At 38.0% G+C, this 22,711-nt stretch overlaps 1 protein-coding gene across 4 annotated transcripts in view; it reads right to left on the bottom strand.

Moving 5' to 3' along the window:
• Positions 1 to 22,711, bottom strand: part of LYST (lysosomal trafficking regulator) — a 123,243-nt gene that overhangs the window by 66,215 nt on the left and 34,317 nt on the right. For 3 of the 4 annotated variants that reach the window (XM_089529871.1, XM_089529874.1, XM_089529873.1), the window contains exons 12-20: positions 19,632 to 20,055; positions 16,542 to 16,683; positions 11,696 to 11,869; positions 11,074 to 11,234; positions 8,873 to 9,063; positions 5,617 to 5,862; positions 4,749 to 4,922; positions 2,945 to 3,094; positions 601 to 738 (exon numbers count right to left, since the gene is read on the bottom strand). In XM_089529871.1, the coding sequence (XP_089385997.1) occupies positions 601 to 738; positions 2,945 to 3,094; positions 4,749 to 4,922; positions 5,617 to 5,862; positions 8,873 to 9,063; positions 11,074 to 11,234; positions 11,696 to 11,869; positions 16,542 to 16,683; positions 19,632 to 20,055 (1,800 nt within the window). The remainder of the gene's footprint in view (positions 1 to 600; positions 739 to 2,944; positions 3,095 to 4,748; positions 4,923 to 5,616; positions 5,863 to 8,872; positions 9,064 to 11,073; positions 11,235 to 11,695; positions 11,870 to 16,541; positions 16,684 to 19,631; positions 20,056 to 22,711) is intronic. The other variant, XM_089529872.1, reaches the window with a different exon arrangement.

The following is a 22,711-nucleotide window of genomic DNA, read 5'->3' as shown; positions in this document are numbered from 1 at the left end:
GCCAGAGGTGATCCGACATATTGACAGTCTTGACTGCTTTAAAAAGGTGGTAAAGACGTATCTCTTCCATCAGGGTTTCGCAGAGTAGCCTTTCAGTGGCCTCCCATCAATTGCCCCTCAATTGTTCCTGCTTAGTTTATAATTAAAATGTATTTTTATTCTGGATGGGAGGGTTTATGGGTTACGATACTTTACTGCATTTTAATGTTGTTTTATTATTGTTTAGCTGCTTTAATCTGCTTGGAGAGGTGAGATATAAATAATTTTTTTTATTATTGTTATTCAACAAGGCTTGAGGGACTGAAAAAGTTAGAAGCACTATAAAGATAAAGTAATTCTCATCACATAATTTTGTGGTGCAAAGCATATAGCACAATAGCATAGCACAATAAAGTGAAAGCTACATCAATGAGTGCTCAAAGAGAAGAATGGTTTAATTAATTGACAGTTTTTGTTTATTTTTATGTCTAAGATAACTACTTGCAATGTTTTTGTACAGAGGAATGGAAAAATAAAAGAAATTCTGAAACATTATGTATAAGTTTGTTTTTACAAAATATGCATAAATGTTTTTCTCAAAACTTGTGCATAATGGAATACCTGTAAAACCTGACATGTCCGCAGAAAATGATGTGCAACTCGTGCTTTTAGAAGTTGCTTAATGTTAAACATCTGTTGCCAATGATTATCTTGGATAAGTACTTCTAGAGCTGATAAGAGCATTTCCCAAACACCTTGCTGCAAAACAAAAATAACAATAGCTTTAACACACAAAAATTGTAACAAAATAAAAAACAAGTTACCATAAAAACTGTTGACAATGCTGGTAGGATGAAAAGCTAGGCAACCACACAATCCAAATGCTCAGAAATAAAATTTTCCATTGTTATCAGTATCAAGGAAAAGCACATCATGATCACATATGCTTGAGAACTCACATTTTACATATAAACATCAGCAGAATATAATCTAAAGTAATATTTACCTTGTTTCAACAGTTGAATCTAAATTCATATGAGAAAGGACCTAACATTTGTATTCAATTAAATTCAGGTTGTTTCTGTGACCACACTTTATTGTTAATTGTTAAGTGCGATGAAGCTATTCTGAATATAAGTGGCTCTTTTTTTCCCTTTACACGTACACAAGCATATCGGTCTTGCCTCTGTACTGTTAGTAGACATTAAGTAGTATTTCCCTCTTACCTCTTTTCAAACCCCTACTTGATTTTATGTATTACTGGCATGATAATGAAAACACAGTTACAAAGCCAACACTACTTTAATGAAAGTTTGTAAAGCTGTAAAGCTTTTCTGCTGATATGACTGCTGAATTGCCTAGCAAAGTATGGAGAAATTGGGCAGCCAGGTAACGAACTGGCTGCAGCAACTATGAACATGTCTTTTAGTAAGAAGTGAGAATGACTGAATACAGTACCTTTTTCTGCCTTTACAAAAACATTATTTTTGCACAAAAATACAGTTATAGGCAGGTCCCTACCTACAGAGTTTCTTTACTCAAAGAAGGACCTACTTTTCTTGCTTTGACTGCTAATAATGAACAATCCAGATAAAGGCTTCACACAATTACACATAGCATTGCTAGTTGCTACTGTGAGGAGTGGCATCAGCGTATTATTCTTTTGCTGGGTACTCAGTTTGCAGGCTCACCCAAGGTAGCAAGAAGTTCAGGCCCACCCGCAGGCATAGCTAGCTCCTGCTTCTGATAAGAGAAAGTCTGTATATGTAAGTCTTTATATTGAATTTCCGGTGGGTCAATGGATTTTCTAGGGAAAAGAACTGAAGGCTTTGATCTGGTCTACTGTGGCTTGGGGGTACTGCTGTATATAGCAAACCCAATAAATCAAAAGCTTATGTGAAGTCGAAGGCGTTCATGGCTGGCATCCATGGTTTTTTGTGGGTTTTTTGGGCTATGTGGCCATGTTCTAGATGCTGGCGAAACGTCAGGAAGAAACTCTTCTAGAACATGGCCACATAGCCTGAAAAACCCACAAAAAACTAATCAAAAGCTTCTCTATATGCAATCTTCCATAAGCAGAGACAAACATTGCACCCCATGTCTCTAAGATAAAAGACACACAGGATCCAAGTTTAGAAATTAATAAGTAGCTCAATTACTCACAGTTAATACTTGATTCAAAGGAGAAAAAGACAAAATATTTTCAGATAACAACCTTTACTATCTGTTCTCAAAAACCAATAGTAATAGCTGTTATCTGAAGATATTTTGTCTTTTTCACCTTCTAATCAAATAATAATAATAATAATAATAATAATAATAATAATAATAATAATGTTTATTTATATACCGCTTTTCCAAATTAGATCAAAGCAGTGTACAACAAGAAGTACAATACAAAGTCAAAATAAAACATAACAGGCCTCTCTCCCCTCAAGATGGTGGCTGAAGGGAGGGCTTTTTCTTCTTTCAGGCAGGCAGTTGGAGCTTGCCTGCCTCTCTCCCCCCAAGATGGTGGCTGAAGGGAGGGCTTTTTCTTCTTCAGGCAGGCAGTTGGAGCTAGCCTGCCTCTCTCCCCCCAAGATGGTGGCTGAAGGGAGGGCTCACCCAAGGTAGCAAGAAGTTCAGGCCCACCCGCAGGCATAGCTAGCTCCTGCTTCTGATAAGAGAAAGTCTGTATATGTAAGTCTTTATATTGAATTAATTGTTATTTTAGATTGAAAAAGTTCATATGAAAATCATCAATGTAAGTATTGTTTTAAGAGTTAACAGAAGGGTATAAAAGACAAGGAGAATGATCAATACTGTTCTGGACTATTAATTCTCCAATATAATGGCCATTTTAAATTGGAAGCCAGTTGAAATTTCCTAGATGGAACTGAAAAAATATTGCATGGCTAGCAAAATTAATATTTTAACTTTGATTTAGTTACAGACCAGTCATTTTCCGAACTGTACAAATCACCTGGGATTTAGACCATATCTTCCAATCAAGCAATAGTTCTTCCAACAATTTAACATCTTGGATTACTGCTCTAGACTCTACATCAAGGATGAATTGCCCATTCTCATTCATATGAATCATCTTCTCACTGCAGCACCCTGCAAGGAGAGTCTTTCAAAGAATAAAGAACAAAGAACAAATGAAGGGTACTTAATGTTTGAAATATGCTTCTCACAACTTGCATATGCATGTGTCCAAGGCTACCTCCAGCAAGCCATCATGCTAATTGTAGTCATAGCTGGACATATCCAAAACCAACACATTAAAGATGTAGTTCTGAATGATAAAGGAATTGTCTGATTTTGCTGTGACAATTTATTCCATTTACCTTGTAAGACTAACCAGTGTGGCCCAGAGCACATAACAAAAATAACATTGCTACTTTTCAGAACGTGTACTTCACAATGTAAAGCATCACCTTTAATATCTGTTAAAAATCATAGAATCATAGAGCTGGAAGAGACCACAAGGGCCATCCAGTCCAACTCCCTGCCATGCAAGAAATCACATTCAAAGCTTCCCTGACAGATGGCCATCCAGACTCCATCACTCTCCGAGGGAGTATGTTATTTTTCCCAACTTTATTACTTTGTAAGGGAAACAATGACTGCAGAATTACTTCTGAGTTAACTTGCATTCAAGGAGGCTTGTGCTATATATACTCATGCATAAGTCTAGAAATTTAGGTTAAAAAATTGACAAAAAACCCCAAAACAAAACCCTGAGTTGACTTATCCAGAGGTCAATGTAAGTACTGTATCTTAACTCTTATTTAAAAGAAGAAACCATCCCTTGGTGAAAAGCAGGAGTATAATCTGTCCTGGAAGCACTGATCCACTCTGCTCTTTCATCCACCCAGTCTTAAGAGTAAGCGCAGAGTTATGTCTACTAGAATTTTGTAAGTTCTTTGATATTGTTTTGCTTTGCTTTATCCTTTAGATCCTTTGCTATATGCCCCTTTGTTTTACCCTCGACTTATCCACAGGTCATATTAAAATCTTTAATTTTGTTCCAAAACTTGCCCTTGACTTATACATGAGGACTAATAGTTGAGTATATGGTAGGTCTGCAGCTTTATTCTTTTAATTCCACACAAATGCTTCCCTGTATGGCTATCTATACAGTATAATTATCTTTTTTTTCTAGACTAATATTACAGGATGAAGTGAAACATTCTATTGACATTCTACTTGACAATATAATAAAATACAGTATGCCCTATGACTGAAACATAGTATGAATAGTACCAATTAATTAGAGCAACAGTTCCCAAACTTAGGTTCCCAGAAGTTGTGCAACTTCATTTCTGAGAGAAGTGGTATGCAAAAACAACTGGAGACCCATGTTTGTAAACTATATATTTAGAATTTTTTTTAAAAAAAGGTGGAATGCAACCCCATCATACAACAAGCATACATAACATTATATGGAGAAACAGGGTTTGAGATGGTGGTATAAGAATTACTTGAAAAATCTGATCTAAAAGTCATGGGATAAGGATAAAATCAATTTAAGCTTAAATTTCAACTTTAAGTATTAAAACCAGATATGTAAAATTTGAGAATCCCTAGCCAGTTAGAATGTGTTGTTTATGTGTCACAGGCTGGTTCAATAGATGATGCAGCATAGTTTTTTTTAAATCTGCTATCTGCCTCAAGCATTCTAAAGGGAGTAAAACAAAAACTGAACACAGATTTTAAAAAACATTTTAACTCTCTTGTGAAATCAGTCAATGAAAAGAGAAAAATTTAGTAGAGTACCCTACCTGCAAAATACGAAAGCCAACAATACACTTGGGCTTTATCAACACCTGGTGAATCATTGAATAACCATTGCAGTTTTCTAATTCGTGAATTCTCTGTTGATTATGTTTTGTTAAGGCAAGGATAACTTTCAAAGCCAATGCTTGGGTTTGTTCACAGTTGCTGATCTCTACAACCTAAACATAAACAAATATGTTTACATGTAATAAAGCAAGTTTGACAGAGTTAGGAGTTAAACTTCAATTACCTTTGTTTTCTACAATGACTTTGCACTTTGTCATTGGACATCTGAAGGATCTATTTCATCTTCAAGTGTCTATGGTGTACTTGATGATCTCTACTGGTGGCAGATTTGAGTTGTCTTGGTTGATTTGTAAGGGAAGGCAGGAGCATATGCAGCCCTATCTAAAGTCCAGTACTTAACAGTATTGTCTCAAACTATTCTATAACAGAAGCAACAACAAAAAGATTCTCCCCATCATAAATTATATTATGGAAATGGAAGAAGCGTGAGGTGGGGGTAACGAGGAGTGTATTTTGGTTTGGAAGGACTGATTTTGATTTAATTGGTAATCTAAACATTTTTCTTTAACAGATCACTCATAAAGGCTACTCAAGTTAATTGGGCGTTTCCCTCCCACTCACAGCAATTATTTTCCCCAGTAGTCCCATAGTGTAGAAAGTCAATTTTAATTATTAGTTATCAATAATTAGCACTAGTAATGCTAAGAAATGTATTTCTAGGAGGAGAGTGTAGGATTATTCATGTTTCTTCTCTTTTAATGGCTCACCATATCTTAGCAACAAAAAGCTCGAAAGTCTGTCATAATAAATGTGCTAATACACAAAGCAATTTTTGCAACAACTTACCCGGGCAAAAAGGAAGACAAATGATCCTGTTCCTCCAATCTCATGCAGTATGCCCTGAAGACCTTTGTATTCAGCAGGCTGTAGCATTTTTAGGTAATGAGGATCTGGTAAATTGGTTTGTACTTCTTTTGAACTGAAAGGTCGTTGGGAAGGAATAGTTTTTGCTTGACCTTTAAGTCTGATTACCGGCTCATAGATTGTGTAGCGGCCAGGGCAGCAAGTACTATAAACAGTAGCAAGGCTTTCCTAGAATATAACAGACCATTTAATAAACTAGCATCTTATAACCTATTCACAGTTTCTTATTTAACGTCTATTGTGCTGGGCAACAGAGTAGTCATTGCTACATGTGTAATAACATTTCTTAATGTCTGTTAAAAATATGCTGGAAAAAGTGTACAACAAGATTGAGTTACTGAGTAGAAGGGGAGATACCCTTCAGAAGATAACTAGGTTAGAAAGAAGTAGAAGCTCCTAAAAACAAAACAAAATTAATCTGAATAACTTTGAGAGAAGGAGATTTTGGCAGGAAGTTGTATTCCCTGTATTTTATGTTGTTGTATTCGCCGTTATCATTTATTCCATTTGTAGATATTCTGATGTTTTATACTTGCAGCAGTAGCAGATTCAAAACAGTAGTAAAGACTGCAATGTACAGTAAATCCCTACATGAAGAGGTGGCACAAAATGATCTAGATACATGCATTATTCCCAAAACACTACAGCCAGTGACAGCAAAACTAAGATCACTTCTAAGGAAAATTAGATGGGCTAGCCACCAAATAATTAGGTGACTGTGGCACAGACCAGATCTCATAAGCTGATCCACACTACCATGCAACCAATATAGTATTAATCCACAGCATCATATTTGTATAGTCTCTAATGTTGAGTCTTTTGCGTAACAGAAACTTGATATTTGTTACCTGTCCTGAAACCCTGAAATATTTAATATTTACATCTAAAATATGTTATTACTGAGTATTATGGCTTAAATTACAAATATTTATTATTTTCATCCAGAATTCATAAGGTAATTTAGCTTTAGAACTTACATAATTTTGCATTCATTAAAAGCATAAAAGAGTTGCCCCTTCACATTGCAACTGAAGTATTCTAACATACACAGTTCTATTTACATCTATTAATTGCTCTAATACAGTAGCACTGAAAGCAAAGTCTTAGTAGCAGATAGTGATTGCAAGGCTAATGAAATTCCATTAGCTGAGAAAAGAGCAAATATTAAGAGCATATTCTTAGTACTGGACCAAAGAACTATGCTTTCTGTATTTTCTTAAATCACAAAATGAGGAGATAAAAATAATTGAGGAAAACTTTTAGGATAATATAATCAAAGCAAAATATTTCACAGTACAGTTAGTAGGCTATCTTTTTACTGTTAGCTGTATTTTCTGGTTGTCTAATTCAACCATTTTTTTTTTTTAGTTAAAGGTTGATATCTTGCCTTTCCACAAGTTATCTTCCTTGAGGCTTATTGCTGATCCATGCAGGAAATAAGGAGACCAGACACTTGGCTTTGAGTTAATAGGGTCATTTTTATTAACCATTTTAAAGCATTTTAAACATAAACTGCAGTGGGGGGAGCTACTCAGTATGGTGTTCCACTAAGACAAGGGGGTCCCTGCTCAACCTCCTCCTCAGCCACTGTTGGGCAAGACACCTTGCCTTGGGGAGCAATCCAGTGTAATCTGGGCACCCCCAGCCTGCCTTCTTGCTGGAGAGCCCTGCCAAAGGAATCCCTTCCTTCAAGTCCTGCGACATAAAGTGAGGGCATCCCTTAGGCAAGCCCCAAGGGTGATCTCCTTCCTCACCTCAGGGTCCTGCAACCAGAAGAGGGAAATTCAGAGACATTTCTGTCACCAAATGGGTGCCTACAGGTGATAACCATCCTTACAACTTTCTGTCTCCACTATCTACCATGGACAAGGAATAAGCATCAGCTTAGCCTGGAGAAGGGGAAGGAGGTGTCAGATGGTGACCTACAATCTGCCATGACTAGCATGGCCTATCCTCCACCCCACCCCCCATCAGAGCATGCCACCACTGAGTGGCCACTACCTCCCCTCAGCACCAAGGGAGCAGGTAGTAGAATTCCCACTTGGGGGAACCCCCAAGCTGTGAACATGAGCTGATACTGGTGTATATCCTGGAGTCTTCTTTCTGCCATAGTGCAGAGTGAAGCAGGGTGGTGCAGGATTATAAGTCCCCTTGGCTCTACCTTCTCACATTCAACCTGGTCCTCAGGCTGAAGTTTACTATTGGTCCCCTTTTCCTTCCACGTCCAGCAATGTCATATTGTGTTTTGCAGCACATGCTAATACATTAAGGAATGCATTAAAATCTTTGAATAAAGTTGCTTATAGTCTCAGCAGAATCAGACTTCCATGCATGGACCTACCCTACCTTATACTCTAGAATAAAGAAACAATTTCCTCACTACTCATCTGACGTCCATTCAGGTTCTGTTAATCATAGAATCATAGAGTTGGAAGAGACTGCAAGGGCCATCCAGTCCAACCCCCGGCCATGCAGAAAATTTAAATCAAAGCATCCCTGACAGATGGCCATCCAGCCTCTGTTTAAAGACCTCCAAAGAAGGAGACTCCATTACACTCCGAGGGAGTTTGTTCCACTGTCGAACAGCCCTTATTGTTAATCTGACCTGTGATGGGGCAAAACAACATCTTCCTTGGAATTACATCCACTCCAAACCCAATGTGAGAACAGACAAGATGACATTGAAATTACAAAGTCAGACCTACTCCGATCTGCACAGTGGAGTGCTTATTGTCACTTCTCTCTAGAATATTCATAATTTCACTTCAACACATACTATAAAGTGGTGGTCTGACCTTACTCATTTTTAAGCTACAGCGGGCCCTCCCCTTATATGGGGGATCCGTTACGGAAACAATGGGCACATGCTCGCGGCTCAGGGCAACGTGTGCACTATGGCCGCATGCACCATTGTTTTAATTGCAGCGCAGCTTCCATGTAAGTTGAAAGCCACGTATAGTGCACCTGCTTATGGCACGGGCGCACTGTATATTAATGTACTCAAGATGAAGCAGAAAGATAAGATTAATTCAGAAGTGAGGGAGGAATTCTATTTGCTGTTTAATCATTATGTACTGCACTCGATCCAGCTTGATTTTCATGGGATGCAGAGAGCTTAGTCTAAATAGGTAAGTACCATAATACTGATTGAAAGATATTTACCAGAAAGGTTACTTACAATCAAAGGCCCAATGTCCACTTCTCTATTTGTCATCACGAGTTCCTTTATCTGTTCACATTGCAGAATTTCTTTATTTACATATCTAGAATAATCAGTTATTGATTTACCATATTTGCATGGCATTAAAGAGGTGAAGTCTGGACCACAAGCATAGAGATAAAATGCTTCTTCTGGACCAATTTTTGCACCTATAGAAACAAAAATGTTCTGTTACAATATAGCTGCATGATATACAATTGCCCAATATTACAGTTCATATGGCCAGGGAACACACAATTTAACAAAATGTTAGAAATTTCTGTGATTTATTGTGCCAGGTCACCAGAGTTGGTTTTCATGCCACCCTGAAGACAGCTGGGAGCACAGATACCTCATGCATATCCCGGTATGCAATGCTCAAAAATATTATCTTTAAGGATCACACGATTTGGCTGAAACCTAACGTAGTAAATTGCTCCCATGCATGGTAAATTGCTGCCTAGATCTGAATGTGCAATCTCTGACATAAAAGATTTGTTGACTGAGATATGAGAGAGGGCCTCCTAAGACAACATGTGAAAAAGTCCCTAATGTATCTGAAGTCTGCTTAAATATGGCACAAGCACAAACTTCAAAAAGTTTAGAGGAAGTTAAGATTTAAAAACTGCTCTCAGAGAAGGGTATAGAAACCAACACAAAAACTGCAGAATGAAACAATGCATGTTTCCTTGCGATTCCACAACTCAGGGAGTTTTGTACCTTTGCCTTTGTAACTGAACTTCTCCCAAGGACATTTTTGGCATCACCCTTAGGTAGCCACCACTGAGAAAGCAGCACTTTTATTTATTTTACACACACACACACACACACACACACACACACACACACACAGCCTCTCTGTCTCTGGAAAAAAAAACATTAATTGATTTCTCTAAAAGGCTGTTGGCTCAGAATACAAGACCATAAAAATAAGACATACTATACTGTAAACAGTATACAAGCAAAACTGCAGCTAAAACGTCAAGAAAATATCCATGGTCAGAATTACATTGTTAACAGCTATACTAACCAAATGGTCTTCACATGGTGGTGGAAACCACTAAGCAGGGGGGGGGGGGGCAGCATGGTAGATCCACCCTATGGAGGCATGGCCATTATAGAGTCTCTGTCTCCAATCCCGACCTTCACTTTGACATTGGGACACTGAACAGACTCTTTTCAACTAATCCTTGGGTATGGACAGGTTCACATGAGTAGGCAGTGCTTTAGAAGTCCTGGTCCTAAGCTGTTTAGAGCTTTAAAAATAGATATCAGCATTTTGAACTTGGCCCAGAAAACAAATAGTAGTCAGGAAATCTGTGGAAACAAGTGAATTACACATGTCCACATTCTAGCTGATGCATTCTCAACCAGGTGGATTTTTCCACTTCAAAAGGCAGCTCCTCTCAGTTCTACAGTCCAATCATGATGACAGAACTGTTCTCGCAAGAAAACCTCACGGCTGGCAATTTGGCCTAAACTGGATAAAATCACTCTAGGTCACAACAATCACCTGGCTACAAGGTCAGCACTAGGGACATAAAAAGAAGCCCCTCTGGGCACTGTAGGCTTCTGGCCAAGTTGTAGAACTACCATCCTCCAGCACTATCTTCCTGCTCTAGAAAGGACTAGTACCAACATAAAAAGAGATGCATCCCCTCCATTCCCACTACATTCTGCCAGGTTGTTTTAAAAAAATATAATGGCTGGTAGGAAAAAAATATTTCTGAAGAAGGGTGTGAGGCTAAGCAGGTGTAAGTTATTCAGAGTTCAGGGACACCCTTGATTTGTCAAACACAGTAGTGCTTAAATGGATAGAAACTTAAAAAAAATAACTTCATTATATTTTGTAACCCTAAAGGTTCATTATGTCTAGTTCTAATATGCTGCATTGTTGTTGTTGTTTTTAAAAGTTAAAATTCATTGTTCTGGTGCTGTTGACAGATCTCTCTTCTGTGCTTTATGTAGATCTTTTGTTTAATCAAATATGGTTGTTAGCAACGTTATAAGAATCAGATATGCAACAGCTTCCTACTAGCTTTTGAAATACTTTACTTTCCTAAGGATAGGCAGAATATAAATATTACAAATAAACCAAATAAAACATCCCTCTTGCACATGTGTTAAAAACTGAGCACAAGATGATCAGCTTATATAAATTGCAAGGAAATACAACATACCATTGAAGAGAAGGAAATTTCCCAGGTCCCATCTCCCAGCCAATTGCAAAAATTCATCTTGGGAAGCTGCATAATGGCCAGTCATACAGAAGGTCTTATTACTGTCAGATGATAAGCTTGTTTTCCTTGGAAGTGTATAATCTAAACTAATGTCAGGTTTTCTAAAACAAAAAAAGTGAAGTTCAAAAGTATATCCTGAACAACTTTAAAGTGAATGGGGATTTTACAAAAAGTACTTTCAATTTTTATTATTTATCAAAATTAAAAGCTACACAGAGGTATGTCAAAACAGAATTAAGATGTTTACAATTAGGTCCAGAGTTTACTACCATGGCAAATTTATTAAACTGCTTTAGTAACTGATGTGCTCCCTCTATTTTTATTGAAATGTCTCATGGTCAAATGGAAGCAATACAAATCCTGGCATGCATGTAGTACCCATTCAATGTGCCTGATTCAGCCATCACCCTTAGATCTCCTCAGGCACCAGGCTGCAGAAAGAGTAGGAATACTACTCCCCTATCTCTAGTCTTTATAGTAACTGTGCAATTACCCTAATCTGATCTAGTCAATCAATTTAACACAATTCTACATTATATAATTTACTTCTTGGGGAAATTACCTCTGACCAGAAATCCATAGTGAAAGTGTTCCATGGATATTTTTCTTGCTTTCTGGCTGTTGCAGGTATGTTAATGCCAAATGCTGCCATTTGCCTGTAAGAAACGTATTCTCTGGTGTTTCAACTTGCGCTAGTAAGCCAGCTTTCATTTCATCATTTGGATCCATGCACATACTATAAGAACAATAAAGAGGAAACCACTGAGAATTGGCCAGTCTTGCATTCTTTCAAATTTTATATCAAATTCTGATTCTGCACTGTTCTTGTATTACATGTGCTCTAAGTCTAACTTCCTCAGTAACTTTGGGGTCTTAGGAACTTTGTGTTCTAGAACTATCCACATTTATAAAACTGCATTTTGTTTTCTAAAGGTACTGTACTGGAAGTAACCAAATCTGTTACTTTAACCAAAAAAATTAACCTATCCTCTTCCTTCTCCTCCTCCTATTATAGTCTTCAGCCATTTAGTGAACTTGTTTTTCTCCTAAAATTTAACTTTTCAAGTTTGCTTTCTAAATGCACATATCCCTTGACTGTCTTAAAAGCACTGTTCCTGTTCATCACAATCTCTCCATCACCTTGACACCATGAAGGAATATTAGGACTGAGCAGAGAGTTTCCTAGTTTGCTTGTTATATAGGCTTTCCAGGACAGGACTTCGGCATTACTGACAGTTAAGAGGTCCTGGAGCAGGGAAACATAGTGTTAAGCACTGCCAGGCAGAATTAGGCAATGCCTCCCCCTCACCTACTCTGTCTACCTTTCAGCTACTAGATTCCACCTCACCCACAACACAACCATTCACTGGCTGATTGTGTGGCAGCAAAATGTCAGCTATGCTTCTATACCTGGACTTACAGCACTAACACCACATAGGTATGTATAGTTTTGTTTATGCACAATCCCCCCACAATTCTCACACAAAAACAAAAAGGAAACAAACAAACAAACAAAAACCCTCATGTATTCATAGTGCCAGGCAAGAATTGCATAAAAATATTCATTTTCTCTGCTGAAGGGAGAAAACAATGAACACTATTTGTCTCTGCCTCCAAGAATGGAAAAATCAAATATTAACATCCCTAAAAGGGGAACTCTGTCCTGTATTGAACTCAGCAATGGCATTTTCACATCAAGAAAAGCAAACTCTCAAACCACTTAGTGTAACCTTTATGGGTGTTTAAAACTCTTTATAGCCCATTTCCTTTCTATTACCATGTTGTTGTCATTTTTTATGTATGGTAGTTTATTGTGCCATCATTCGAAAACAACTTGAAGGTACATGGCACACACGCACTCTGACTACCTGTGTTTGCAAGAAAGAATTTAAGACAGCTCACACCTTTTTTTCATTCCTGTTTGAATGATTCCAACCAGTAAAGACTCATAAATTAGACATGACAAATGTCAAGAAACTACACAGCCAAGTAGTGATACATGTCTTCATCACCAAAAATAAATTAATTTTCCTTAGGCTGCAATCTTACAGTTTTTCACCTGGGAATAAAGCCCATTTAGATCAGTAGTACTAAGTTCTGTGTAGACACATACAGGATTTCACTGCTGGAGTGGTAAATTAATCCTTTTTAGACTAAAGGCAATGCATCCCATATATTGGTCACTTGAAAATAATCAGGATCATTTCAGCAATTTCAGATTTTTGCAGACACTTCAGAACAGTTGTCATAAATATCGGAGATAATTTCTTAACTTGGATCCAAAAAATATATATGCAACAGGAGGCCAAATTAATAATAAATGGAGAAAAAACAGAAACTTTTAGTATACAAAAAGGAGTGAGACAGGGGTGTCCTTTATCTCTATTATTTTTAGTGGTAATTGAAACCATGTTAATACAGTTAAGAGAAAAGATGCAAATTGAAGGTGTGAAAATCAAAGGATGGGAATACAAAGCAATGGCATTTGCTGACGACTTGGTTATTTCTCTAAGGCCTGTTACAGACAGCCAAAATAAAGCTGCTTCGAGTCACATTGGAGGTATGGTATTTCAATGATGCATGAATCCTAAGAGTCTGGAAGCTTCACCAAAGCTGCACTCCAGTCCTTAGGACTGGAGCGTGGCTTTGGTGCGGCCTTTGGACTCTTAGGACACATGTATCATTGAAATACCATTCCTCCAAAGTGACTCGAAGCAGCTTTATTTTGGCTGTCTGTAACAGGCCTAAGTAACCCGGCTGAAAGTTTAGACCTTCTGTTGGCAACTTTGAAGGAATACGGAGAATATTCAGGTTTTCAAATTAATAAAGATAAAACAAAGATGTTAGTTATGAATATTTTCCAAGAAGAACAAGAGAAAATTAAAGACAAATCCAATTTCCAAATAGTTAAAAAAGTGAAATATCTTGGAATCTGGCTTACAACAAAAAAATTCGGATTTATTTAGAAATAATTATGAAAAAGGATGGTCCGATATAAAAAAAGACATAACAAGATGGGACAAACTGCAACTCTCTTGGCTGGGTCGAATATCAGTAATTAAGATGATGATACTCCCTAAGATGTTGTTTCTATTTCGGAATTTACCGATCATTGTTAATGAAGCTCCTTTCCAAAAATGGAACAAAGAAATGATAAAATTCATATGGAACTCCAAAAAACCTAGGATTAAAAACTTCTCCAAGATGCAAGAGAAAGGGGAGGTCTAGCGCTCCCTGACTTAAAGTTATACTATTTTGCTGCCACTTTAACTTGGACATTAGACTGGATCAGATTAAAAAAAATACAAAATTCTAAATTTGGAAGGGGCTGGTCTGATATATGGTCTACATAATTATCTATTTTATGAAAAGGACAAAGTGAATAAAGAATTCAGTAATCACTTTATAAGAAGGACAATTTACTAAGTATGGAAGAAAATAAAGAAGAGATGGTTCCCTAAAATCTCGTTATGGACATCTATCAATGAGGCCTTTTATAAAAAAGAAAAGATGTTATGTGAGAAATGGCCAACATACGAGGATCTGATTAGATGTGAAAATAATGAAAGAAGAATAAAAACCGAGGAAAAATTGTTGGAAGAGGGATTTATTTGTAATTGGTTTCTATACAGAAGATTAAAAGAGCAATATAACCAAGATCTTAAACTGTACGGAATAGGAAAAGGAGAAGCAGAATTTGAAAAGATTATAACACAAGAAGGGACTAAAGAAATATCGAAAATATACCAATTATTACTGAAGCAAGAGCTAGAGCAAGAAATAAAAGAATGTATGATAAGATGGGCTCAAGAATTAGGACAGAATATTCAATTAGCACAATGGGAAAAGAATTGGACAAGACAAATAAAATACACAAAAAATTATGCTATATAAGAAAATCTTGCCAAAATGCAATTCAGATGGTATCTAAGTCCTGAAATAATAACAAAAATGTCCAAAAATTGTAATAACAAATGCTGGAAGTGTAAAGAAGAGATTGGAACGTTGATTCACTGCTGGTGGAAGTGTAAAAAAGTTAATCATTTCTGGACTGAAATTCATCAAATGATACAAAACATTGTAAAAACAAATGTTATGAAAGACCCAAAGATGTATCTATTGAACATGGTTGAAGATATCAAATTAGAAAGAAAGCATGGAAAATTAATATTTTACATGATCTCTGCCGCAAGGATGTTATTGGCCTCGATGTGGAAAACAGACAAGATACCAGACATAAAGTCATGGACAATCAAGGTATATGAATTTATGGACATGGACAAATTAACTTGCTGGATAAATAAAGGCTCAATGAGTAAATTTAAGAAAGAATGGGAACCATGGTTAAAATATATGAAACAAGAAGAGGGGGATTACTCCACTATTATCTATGACTAACCCATAAAGTAAGTAAGAAAAGAAAAGAAGAAAATCATTTCACTTGTAAACAGTAAACGAACACGTAAAACAAAGTAAAAATAAGAAAAGCTGAACCTAACTCTGCAAAGATGGTAATGATAGAGTAAAGAATTATACAGTGGAACCTTATTATACGCGGGGGATCCGTTCCAGATCCCTCCGCGTATAAAAAAATCCGCCTATGCTCGAGCCCCATTGTTTGCAATGGGGCTCGTGCGTGGCGGCGCGGTGGCGCGCAAGGCGCAACGGGTGCGCGCACCCATTCAATTGAATGGGACGCGCCGCCCCTTCCGCCCCGCGCGCGCCGGCGGCTTTGAGCGCCTATGCTCAAAGCCACCTATAAAAAGACCGCATATGCAGAGGCGCCACTGTACATATAAAGAACAATGTTAATTATAAATATAAATGAGATATATGAAGTGATAATTTACGAACGATTGAAGGACAAAGATGTTAATTCAATTATCTATGAAATGTAAGAACATGATATGATGTATTTTAATTTGTAAAAAAATAATAAAAATATTTCAAAAAAAAAAAAAAAAGAACAGTTGTCATAAAGAGGATTCATTTTGATACCAATGAAGATTTCATAAAACAGATTCCCATTTCAACAAGATATTGTATTATAGGAGCTGAATTGGGATTAGTATGTTTAGTATGTTTAACACAAAAATGAAGGCTAGCTTTTATAGGAAGTCCTAGAGAAGCAGGTCTTCCATGCTGAACAAATTTCTAATTCAAAAAAGCTTCTGAGAAACAAACGCTAGCATTCTGCTACTAATTATAACTGACTTAATGGAAGTGATTTCACATTTCACATCCTGCGAAACTGCAACAACAATCAGTCTGACTAAATTTATTATATAAATCTAGATTACTGCTAACATGCTTCTTAGATGATTCTACAGCAAATCCAGTAGCACAAAAGAAGGAATATATAATGTTATCTAACACACTATTCTTTTTATAAAAGTAGGTTATAATACCGAAACGTAAAAGCTCCAGTGTTCACATTTGCCCACACTTGAATCATCAATGCTTTGGATCCCAATGAGAATATGTGAAGGCAGCCATCTTCTAGAAGTTTGTCTCCCAAATTGACATAATCAACTCCAGGTTTACTTTCTTCTAGAACACAAAGCATTTGTTAAGCCATGGGCACAACTAAAAACAGAATAATAACAGGCATGCCTGTCTTGCATTCTATGAAGTATACAAATGTAGCACTGTTGCTGTTTGTGCTTTTAAGTCATTTCTAACTTATGGAGACCCTAATATGACTTATCATGATTGGGGCTGAGAGTGTCTGACTTGCTGAAGTGGGTCTCCATGGCCAAGAAGGGAGCAAACCCTGATCGCCACAGTTGTAGTTAATTCTCAAACCACTATTACCATACTACCTACAACTGTATGAAATTGTATCTTAGACTGGTTTGAAACATACTGTATAAACCACAAAAATCTTAACCCAGGGTCAGTTTTATACACAATCCAATAAATTATAGTGTAGGGGCTAAGGCTATGAGGGTTTTCTGAGTTTTTCTTAAGTCAGAATAGAATTTGGGGTAGTTATGCTAAGGGGTTTCTTAAAGTTGACTTAATTTCAGGTCTTAATTCAGCCCTGGTCACATCTGCGGATCTTCAGCCATGAAAATGATGATTCTTTTCAGGGTACAGAGAGGAAAGATAATGTGAAATGAGGCAACTTTACTAAGAATGGGCAACTATTAACATTTTTAAAAATTAAGATGCACATTTCAGGTTTTATTTATTTATTCTTAGTACAGGGTCTCGTGGTGGCTAACAAAATTTAAAATAGACCAAGTTAAAATTGTACAAAACAATAAAAATACAAAGTTTAAAAAAACAATTAAAAAAATTCAAAAAGCTAAAACCATCACATGTTCAAATTTAAAACTTAAAAACTCTTCATAAAACTCTTACAGCACTCATGTCAGTGTGAGAAAGCCTGGTGGCATAAAAATGATTTATCTGCCACTGAAATGGAAGCAGGGATGGTGCCAGCCTGGCCTCTCTAAGAAGGGAGTTCCAGAGCCCAGGAGCAGTCACCCAGAAGGTCCTCTCTCTTTTCCCAACCAAACGTGCTTGAGAGGGTGGTGGGACAGAGGGGAATACATCTTCGGACTATCTCAGTGTTCTAGTGGGTTTGTAAAGGAAGGTACAGTCCTTCAAATAGCCTGGACCCAAGCCATATAGGTATTCTCAAAGTCTGTATGTGTCACATACAAACACTGCCAATGCAGGAAACAGAACTTTCTGACCAAGCCATATTTCATACATACGTTAAGAACTTAATGTATATACTCGTGTATAAGTCGACCTCATGTATAAGTCGAAGGTCAGACTTAAGGGGGCAGCCCAGTTGGGGAGAGGCTCCAGGACAATTAGCGTCTCTCTAGCCGGGCTCCCTCCTCATGAGGAGGGAGGCTGGCTGGAAAAGGATGGGAGGGGCAAATGCATGCCCATCCCAGGCTTCTCTCTAGTCAGCTTCCCTTCTCGTGAGGGCTCCTCATAAGGAGGGAGGCAGGCTGGAGAGAAGCCTGCGAGGGACGAATGCATGCCCATCCCTGCCTTCTCTCTAGCCGGCTTCCCTTCACATGAGGAGGGAGGCCGGCTGGAGAGAAGGCTGCAGGGCGAACACGCGCCCTTCCAAGTGTCACCCAGATGGGCTTTTTCTTATGGAGGGAGCCCGATTGGGGAGACGCTTGGTTGGGGGACCCCACTGACCCTTGTATACATCCACCCCAGGATTTTGGGGTCCATTTGGGGACCAAAATTTCTCGACTTATAGTCGAGTATATACGGTAACTTATGTTCCTGCATCATGACAGGAAATAATACCTTCCCTCATTCTTGCCCTCCCATAACATTTAGTCTAATGTACCTTAGGAGCTAGAACAACAGGCTCCTGGGAAGCTTCATTTGGACAACCACACTTTTTTTCACACTTTGCAAGGCTTAAAGTAGAATCAGATTCCTTTATTCCTTTGTTCTCTTTTTATTCTGATGGCAGTGACTATGATCACTGGTCTAGAGGTTGCACAAGCGAGTGGATTAGCTGAAAATTGCCTTCTTTGCTTTCTGCGTGTAGGAACATCATGAGTAGCATCATCTATCTGCTCAGGGACCCTCTGGATCCTACCAACCAATTCCTCCCACCCAATAGTTTCAAATAAATAAGTTTCAATTAACAAATCATCTGATAACAGAAAGGAGAAGAAACATCAAACACTTTTCAAAGAAGCACTCAGTTGCAGCAAAATAAAGGGGAAAAAGGGAGGTTTTGTTTTTTTTAACAGCACCTCTATGGCCCAAAACAAATGGGCCAAAAGCGCCGATTTGATTCAGGGGTGAGGCATACCAATGACGCATGCCTCCGGATCAGGCCAAAGCTGGCTGCAAAGAATGCAAAAAGAGTGCTCCTTTGGTGGTCCATTGTAGTCCCAGCCTTGGGACTACAGGGTCTGGTCACCACAGTCCCGCACCAAACAGGGAGCGACCGGTGCTGGAGCAGCCAAAGACCACTCTAAGCTACCCATCTGCTTGACCCCTCAGACAGACCTTTTATTTTAGTATGAGCTTTTGTGGACATCAATCCACTTCTTCACATGCAATAAAGAACACATTTTAAACAAAAAACGCACCCAGCTCCTTGAATTAAAAAGAACACTGAAATATTCTTTACTGGTGCTATTGTTTGAGCATTGGACTACGATTCTGAAAACCAAGTTTTGATTCCTCACTTGACCATGAAAATCCACTGGGTACCACTCAGCCCCAGAAAAACCTGTGACAGATTCACCTTAGGGTTGCCATAAATTAGAAATGACTTGAAAGTACACAACAGACCTCCAACCTATTACAAAAGACTAATATAATTTTTAAAACTGATTGCTGGAACCAATGTCAATAAGGTTCTCTTTGGAATACTCTTTCCTCTAAATGTGTATCACTAAGTGCAATTAGAATAAACATCATTTGCATTCCTAAATAATTTAAAGCATATCAGACCTCTTACAGATTGAATTTCACTACATTACAACAATATGACTTACCGGTATCATCAAAACTGCTGTCATGTGAAATTAGTGATTTGCTCCTCCGTTTCATTCTTTTTACTTTCTCCAAACAACTGTCTGCTACATGAACACATTCCACACAAAACCACAATGAGATGCTAAAGCCTTCAGACATATGTGGCCAACAGTTTTGCCCGACCAAAGGCAAATGGATTGGAGCAACATGCCAAGAAGAAAGAAGATGGTGGGGCAAACTCTCACTCTCTGGATCCTTCTTTATCTGTGAAAACTTTGATCGTCTTAGTAGCCCTATGGTCTTGCTGTTGGGAGTGAGAGTTGGTTTTTGGGAAGGGCTGCTGCCTAAACTTGGTATATGATGTAAAGGAAATGGGATATGTTGTAAAGGCCTCATGTCAGCATTTGCCTCCAAAATCTTCAAAATTCCTTTAAGCAGTGTAGTCTGAGGGAAATGAACAAAATAAGAGTCAGTACAATATTTATCTTGAAAGATCAAAAAAATATTTAATTTTGATCATATAGTGACACATTTATTCTTGCACTGCCTAGTCTTAGAAAGCTTTATATGCAAACATCCAGGATTGAGCATGATATATCTAAAACTCCACACATCCAAGCAAAGCATTGAGGTTGTGCAACTCTCCTCACATGTGACTGGGAAGACAAATAACTATGATTCGGTTTCACATTACTGATTCCTGGATTGTTAGGTAGGAATCATGGTAGGCAATTGCGAAAGGGTAGGGAGTCACATTAGTCCATCAGGAAACCTTGGAATATTGCACCACCACCTGCAGGGTGTATTCCTGATGTATTCTTGAAGGAAATACATCAAAACTTTGCCCACAAATGCCTTCTAGAGGACATGGAATCTTTCTCACCATGTTTTCAGGCCTACTTCAGTATGTGCAGGTCATTTTGGGTCATTCTTTATGCAAAATTTTGTTTTGAATGCTGGGGGTGCAAGGGAGCTACAAATGTGATGGAACTGCCCTCCACACATCCCTAGAGATAATTTGGAGGTATGCTGCAAAACAGAAATTTGACCCCTGGGTGGTTTTGGGGTTACATGCAGCCTGCATGCTGTAATTTGCCCACCTCAGTTTAAAGTTGGGTGGGAACGAGGAATCATAAATTAAATCATGATTGAAAAAACTAGGAATCAGGGTTTAAAGCACTGAGGATTTATGGACAGGGGGCAGTATGCAGTCCTTAAACCGAAATTTTGCAACACCCTGAAGCCCCGGGTGCCCCCAAATCCTCCTGATTTTAAAAAGTTTTTAATGGTGACCTTGGGTACTCCCTCCCCCAAACTGGACAAAAGCTCCCAAACCAGGCTGGTCTCCCAGTGCCCCAGAACCCACTCCACTCAAAATGGCAGGCGGGGGGGGGGGGCTCAGCGGACTCAAATGGCAGCCGTAAGTGATGTGACATAACTTCTGGGGCACTCAGGAGTAACACCGTGGCTTACTATTGCCTGCTCCTGGGGACAGATGTTAAACAAGCTAATAAAACAAAGCAGGATTTGCTATTAGTTTGTTCAGCAATTAATTAAACTTCATTTTTAAAATACCATTGCTAGTCCATACTCACATTAAAGTAAGACAGTGAAACTGGATCATAGCTTTCTCCCCCATTCTCCTGAGAAAGAGAATGAGTGGGGAGGATATGAGCTGAAGACTTCAGGTGTGCAGTGGCTCATTATTATAAAGCTAAACAATGGTTAATATTAAGTAACCTGCTAATTCCATAGTTAGACAAACACTGTGAATCCAGTCCACTAAACATGTGAATGCATTCCACTAAATGTGAAATGGGAAGAAAACACCTTGTTATTGTTGAAGTACTTTGGCTGAAAATTACAACTCCAAAGGATTTCCATCACAAGAAAATTCCCAGTTTTTTGTTGCTTGCCAAAAGTTTAATTGAACATTATTTACATAAAATATATACAAAATTATTCTCCACTCTTCTCATAATTAGCATGAAAGATTTCATACTGAATGGAGATTAGCATTGCAAAAGATACTGTGAATTATCTAGCCCAACCTGCTCCTCAAAAATAGGATTATCCAGTATCAAAAGCATTCTGAACGGATGAGAATATAAATGCCTCTTGAAAACATCCAAGCAGCAGCTTCCTCACTTGCAGCTACTTATTCCACTATTCAGCTGCTCTTATAGTTATGATGGTTGTTTCTACTCTTAAATTTATCTTACTATATTCCATTCCTACTGTTACATATTTTAGCCACATATTTGAAAATTGCTAACAATTTTACAGCCTTCCTATATAGATTTAGATTTTCTTTTATAGTATTCTCTGAGTTTCAGTTTGTCAGCATGCTTGCTGGGAAAACAAAATGTTCCAGAGCAAGATGGCCATGTCTCCCAAATACATTTATATTGTCTCCCAAATACAGCATGCATCCAAAGCAAAATACACAAAGAAACACACAAAGAGACAACCCAGAGAAGTATATACAGGAAGAGGCTTGAAGAATGCAGTTTTCCCACCACTTCCTCCATTCAGATGCTCTCTCAAAGGAAGTGTCAGGATGCTGCAGTAGCAATGCAGGGAAAGAGTCCCTCAAAATCAGACAGATACTATGGATGGTCTTCTCTGTGATTGCTGTACTTTCAAAATTTCCCTCAGCCACTTCTGAATACCAGAACATATAAAAACGGTTGTAGGGAAACAAGAAAAACTCCATGCAACCTGCCTGTATGTGTATATGATCTCTTGGGAATTTGTCAGGTTAATACAGGGCGCGGGAGTAGTGGTGATTTTGGGGTTACTCCTTGTCCTACTCTGGAGTAAGATTTTTTAAAAATGTTACTTCTACTCCTGTAAAAACTTTTTACTCCTTTACGCCTACTCCCCAGCCCTGGGGAAAAGCCCAGATTGATTTGAAAGGCTGGTTGGTGTGTGTTGGTGTGTGTAAGTATCTCTCTTTGCCTCCCAGTTCCTTTCCCAGTGCAATATAATAAAATTGTTTTTTTGTGTTTGCATGTAGTACAATATAATAACACGAATAAGGAATAACAAATATATTTTGTTACTCCTTATTCCTACTCCTACTCCTTTACCTTTTACT

Source organism: Sceloporus occidentalis, unplaced genomic scaffold (assembly GCF_023333645.1).
Source record: "Sceloporus occidentalis isolate IW3139 unplaced genomic scaffold, rSceOcc1.0.p SCAF_6, whole genome shotgun sequence".
In the NCBI taxonomy this organism is placed as follows: domain Eukaryota; kingdom Metazoa; phylum Chordata; class Lepidosauria; order Squamata; family Phrynosomatidae; genus Sceloporus; species Sceloporus occidentalis.
Note: the sequence above shows the minus strand (reverse complement) of the source record. Positions and strands in the feature narration are given on the sequence as shown.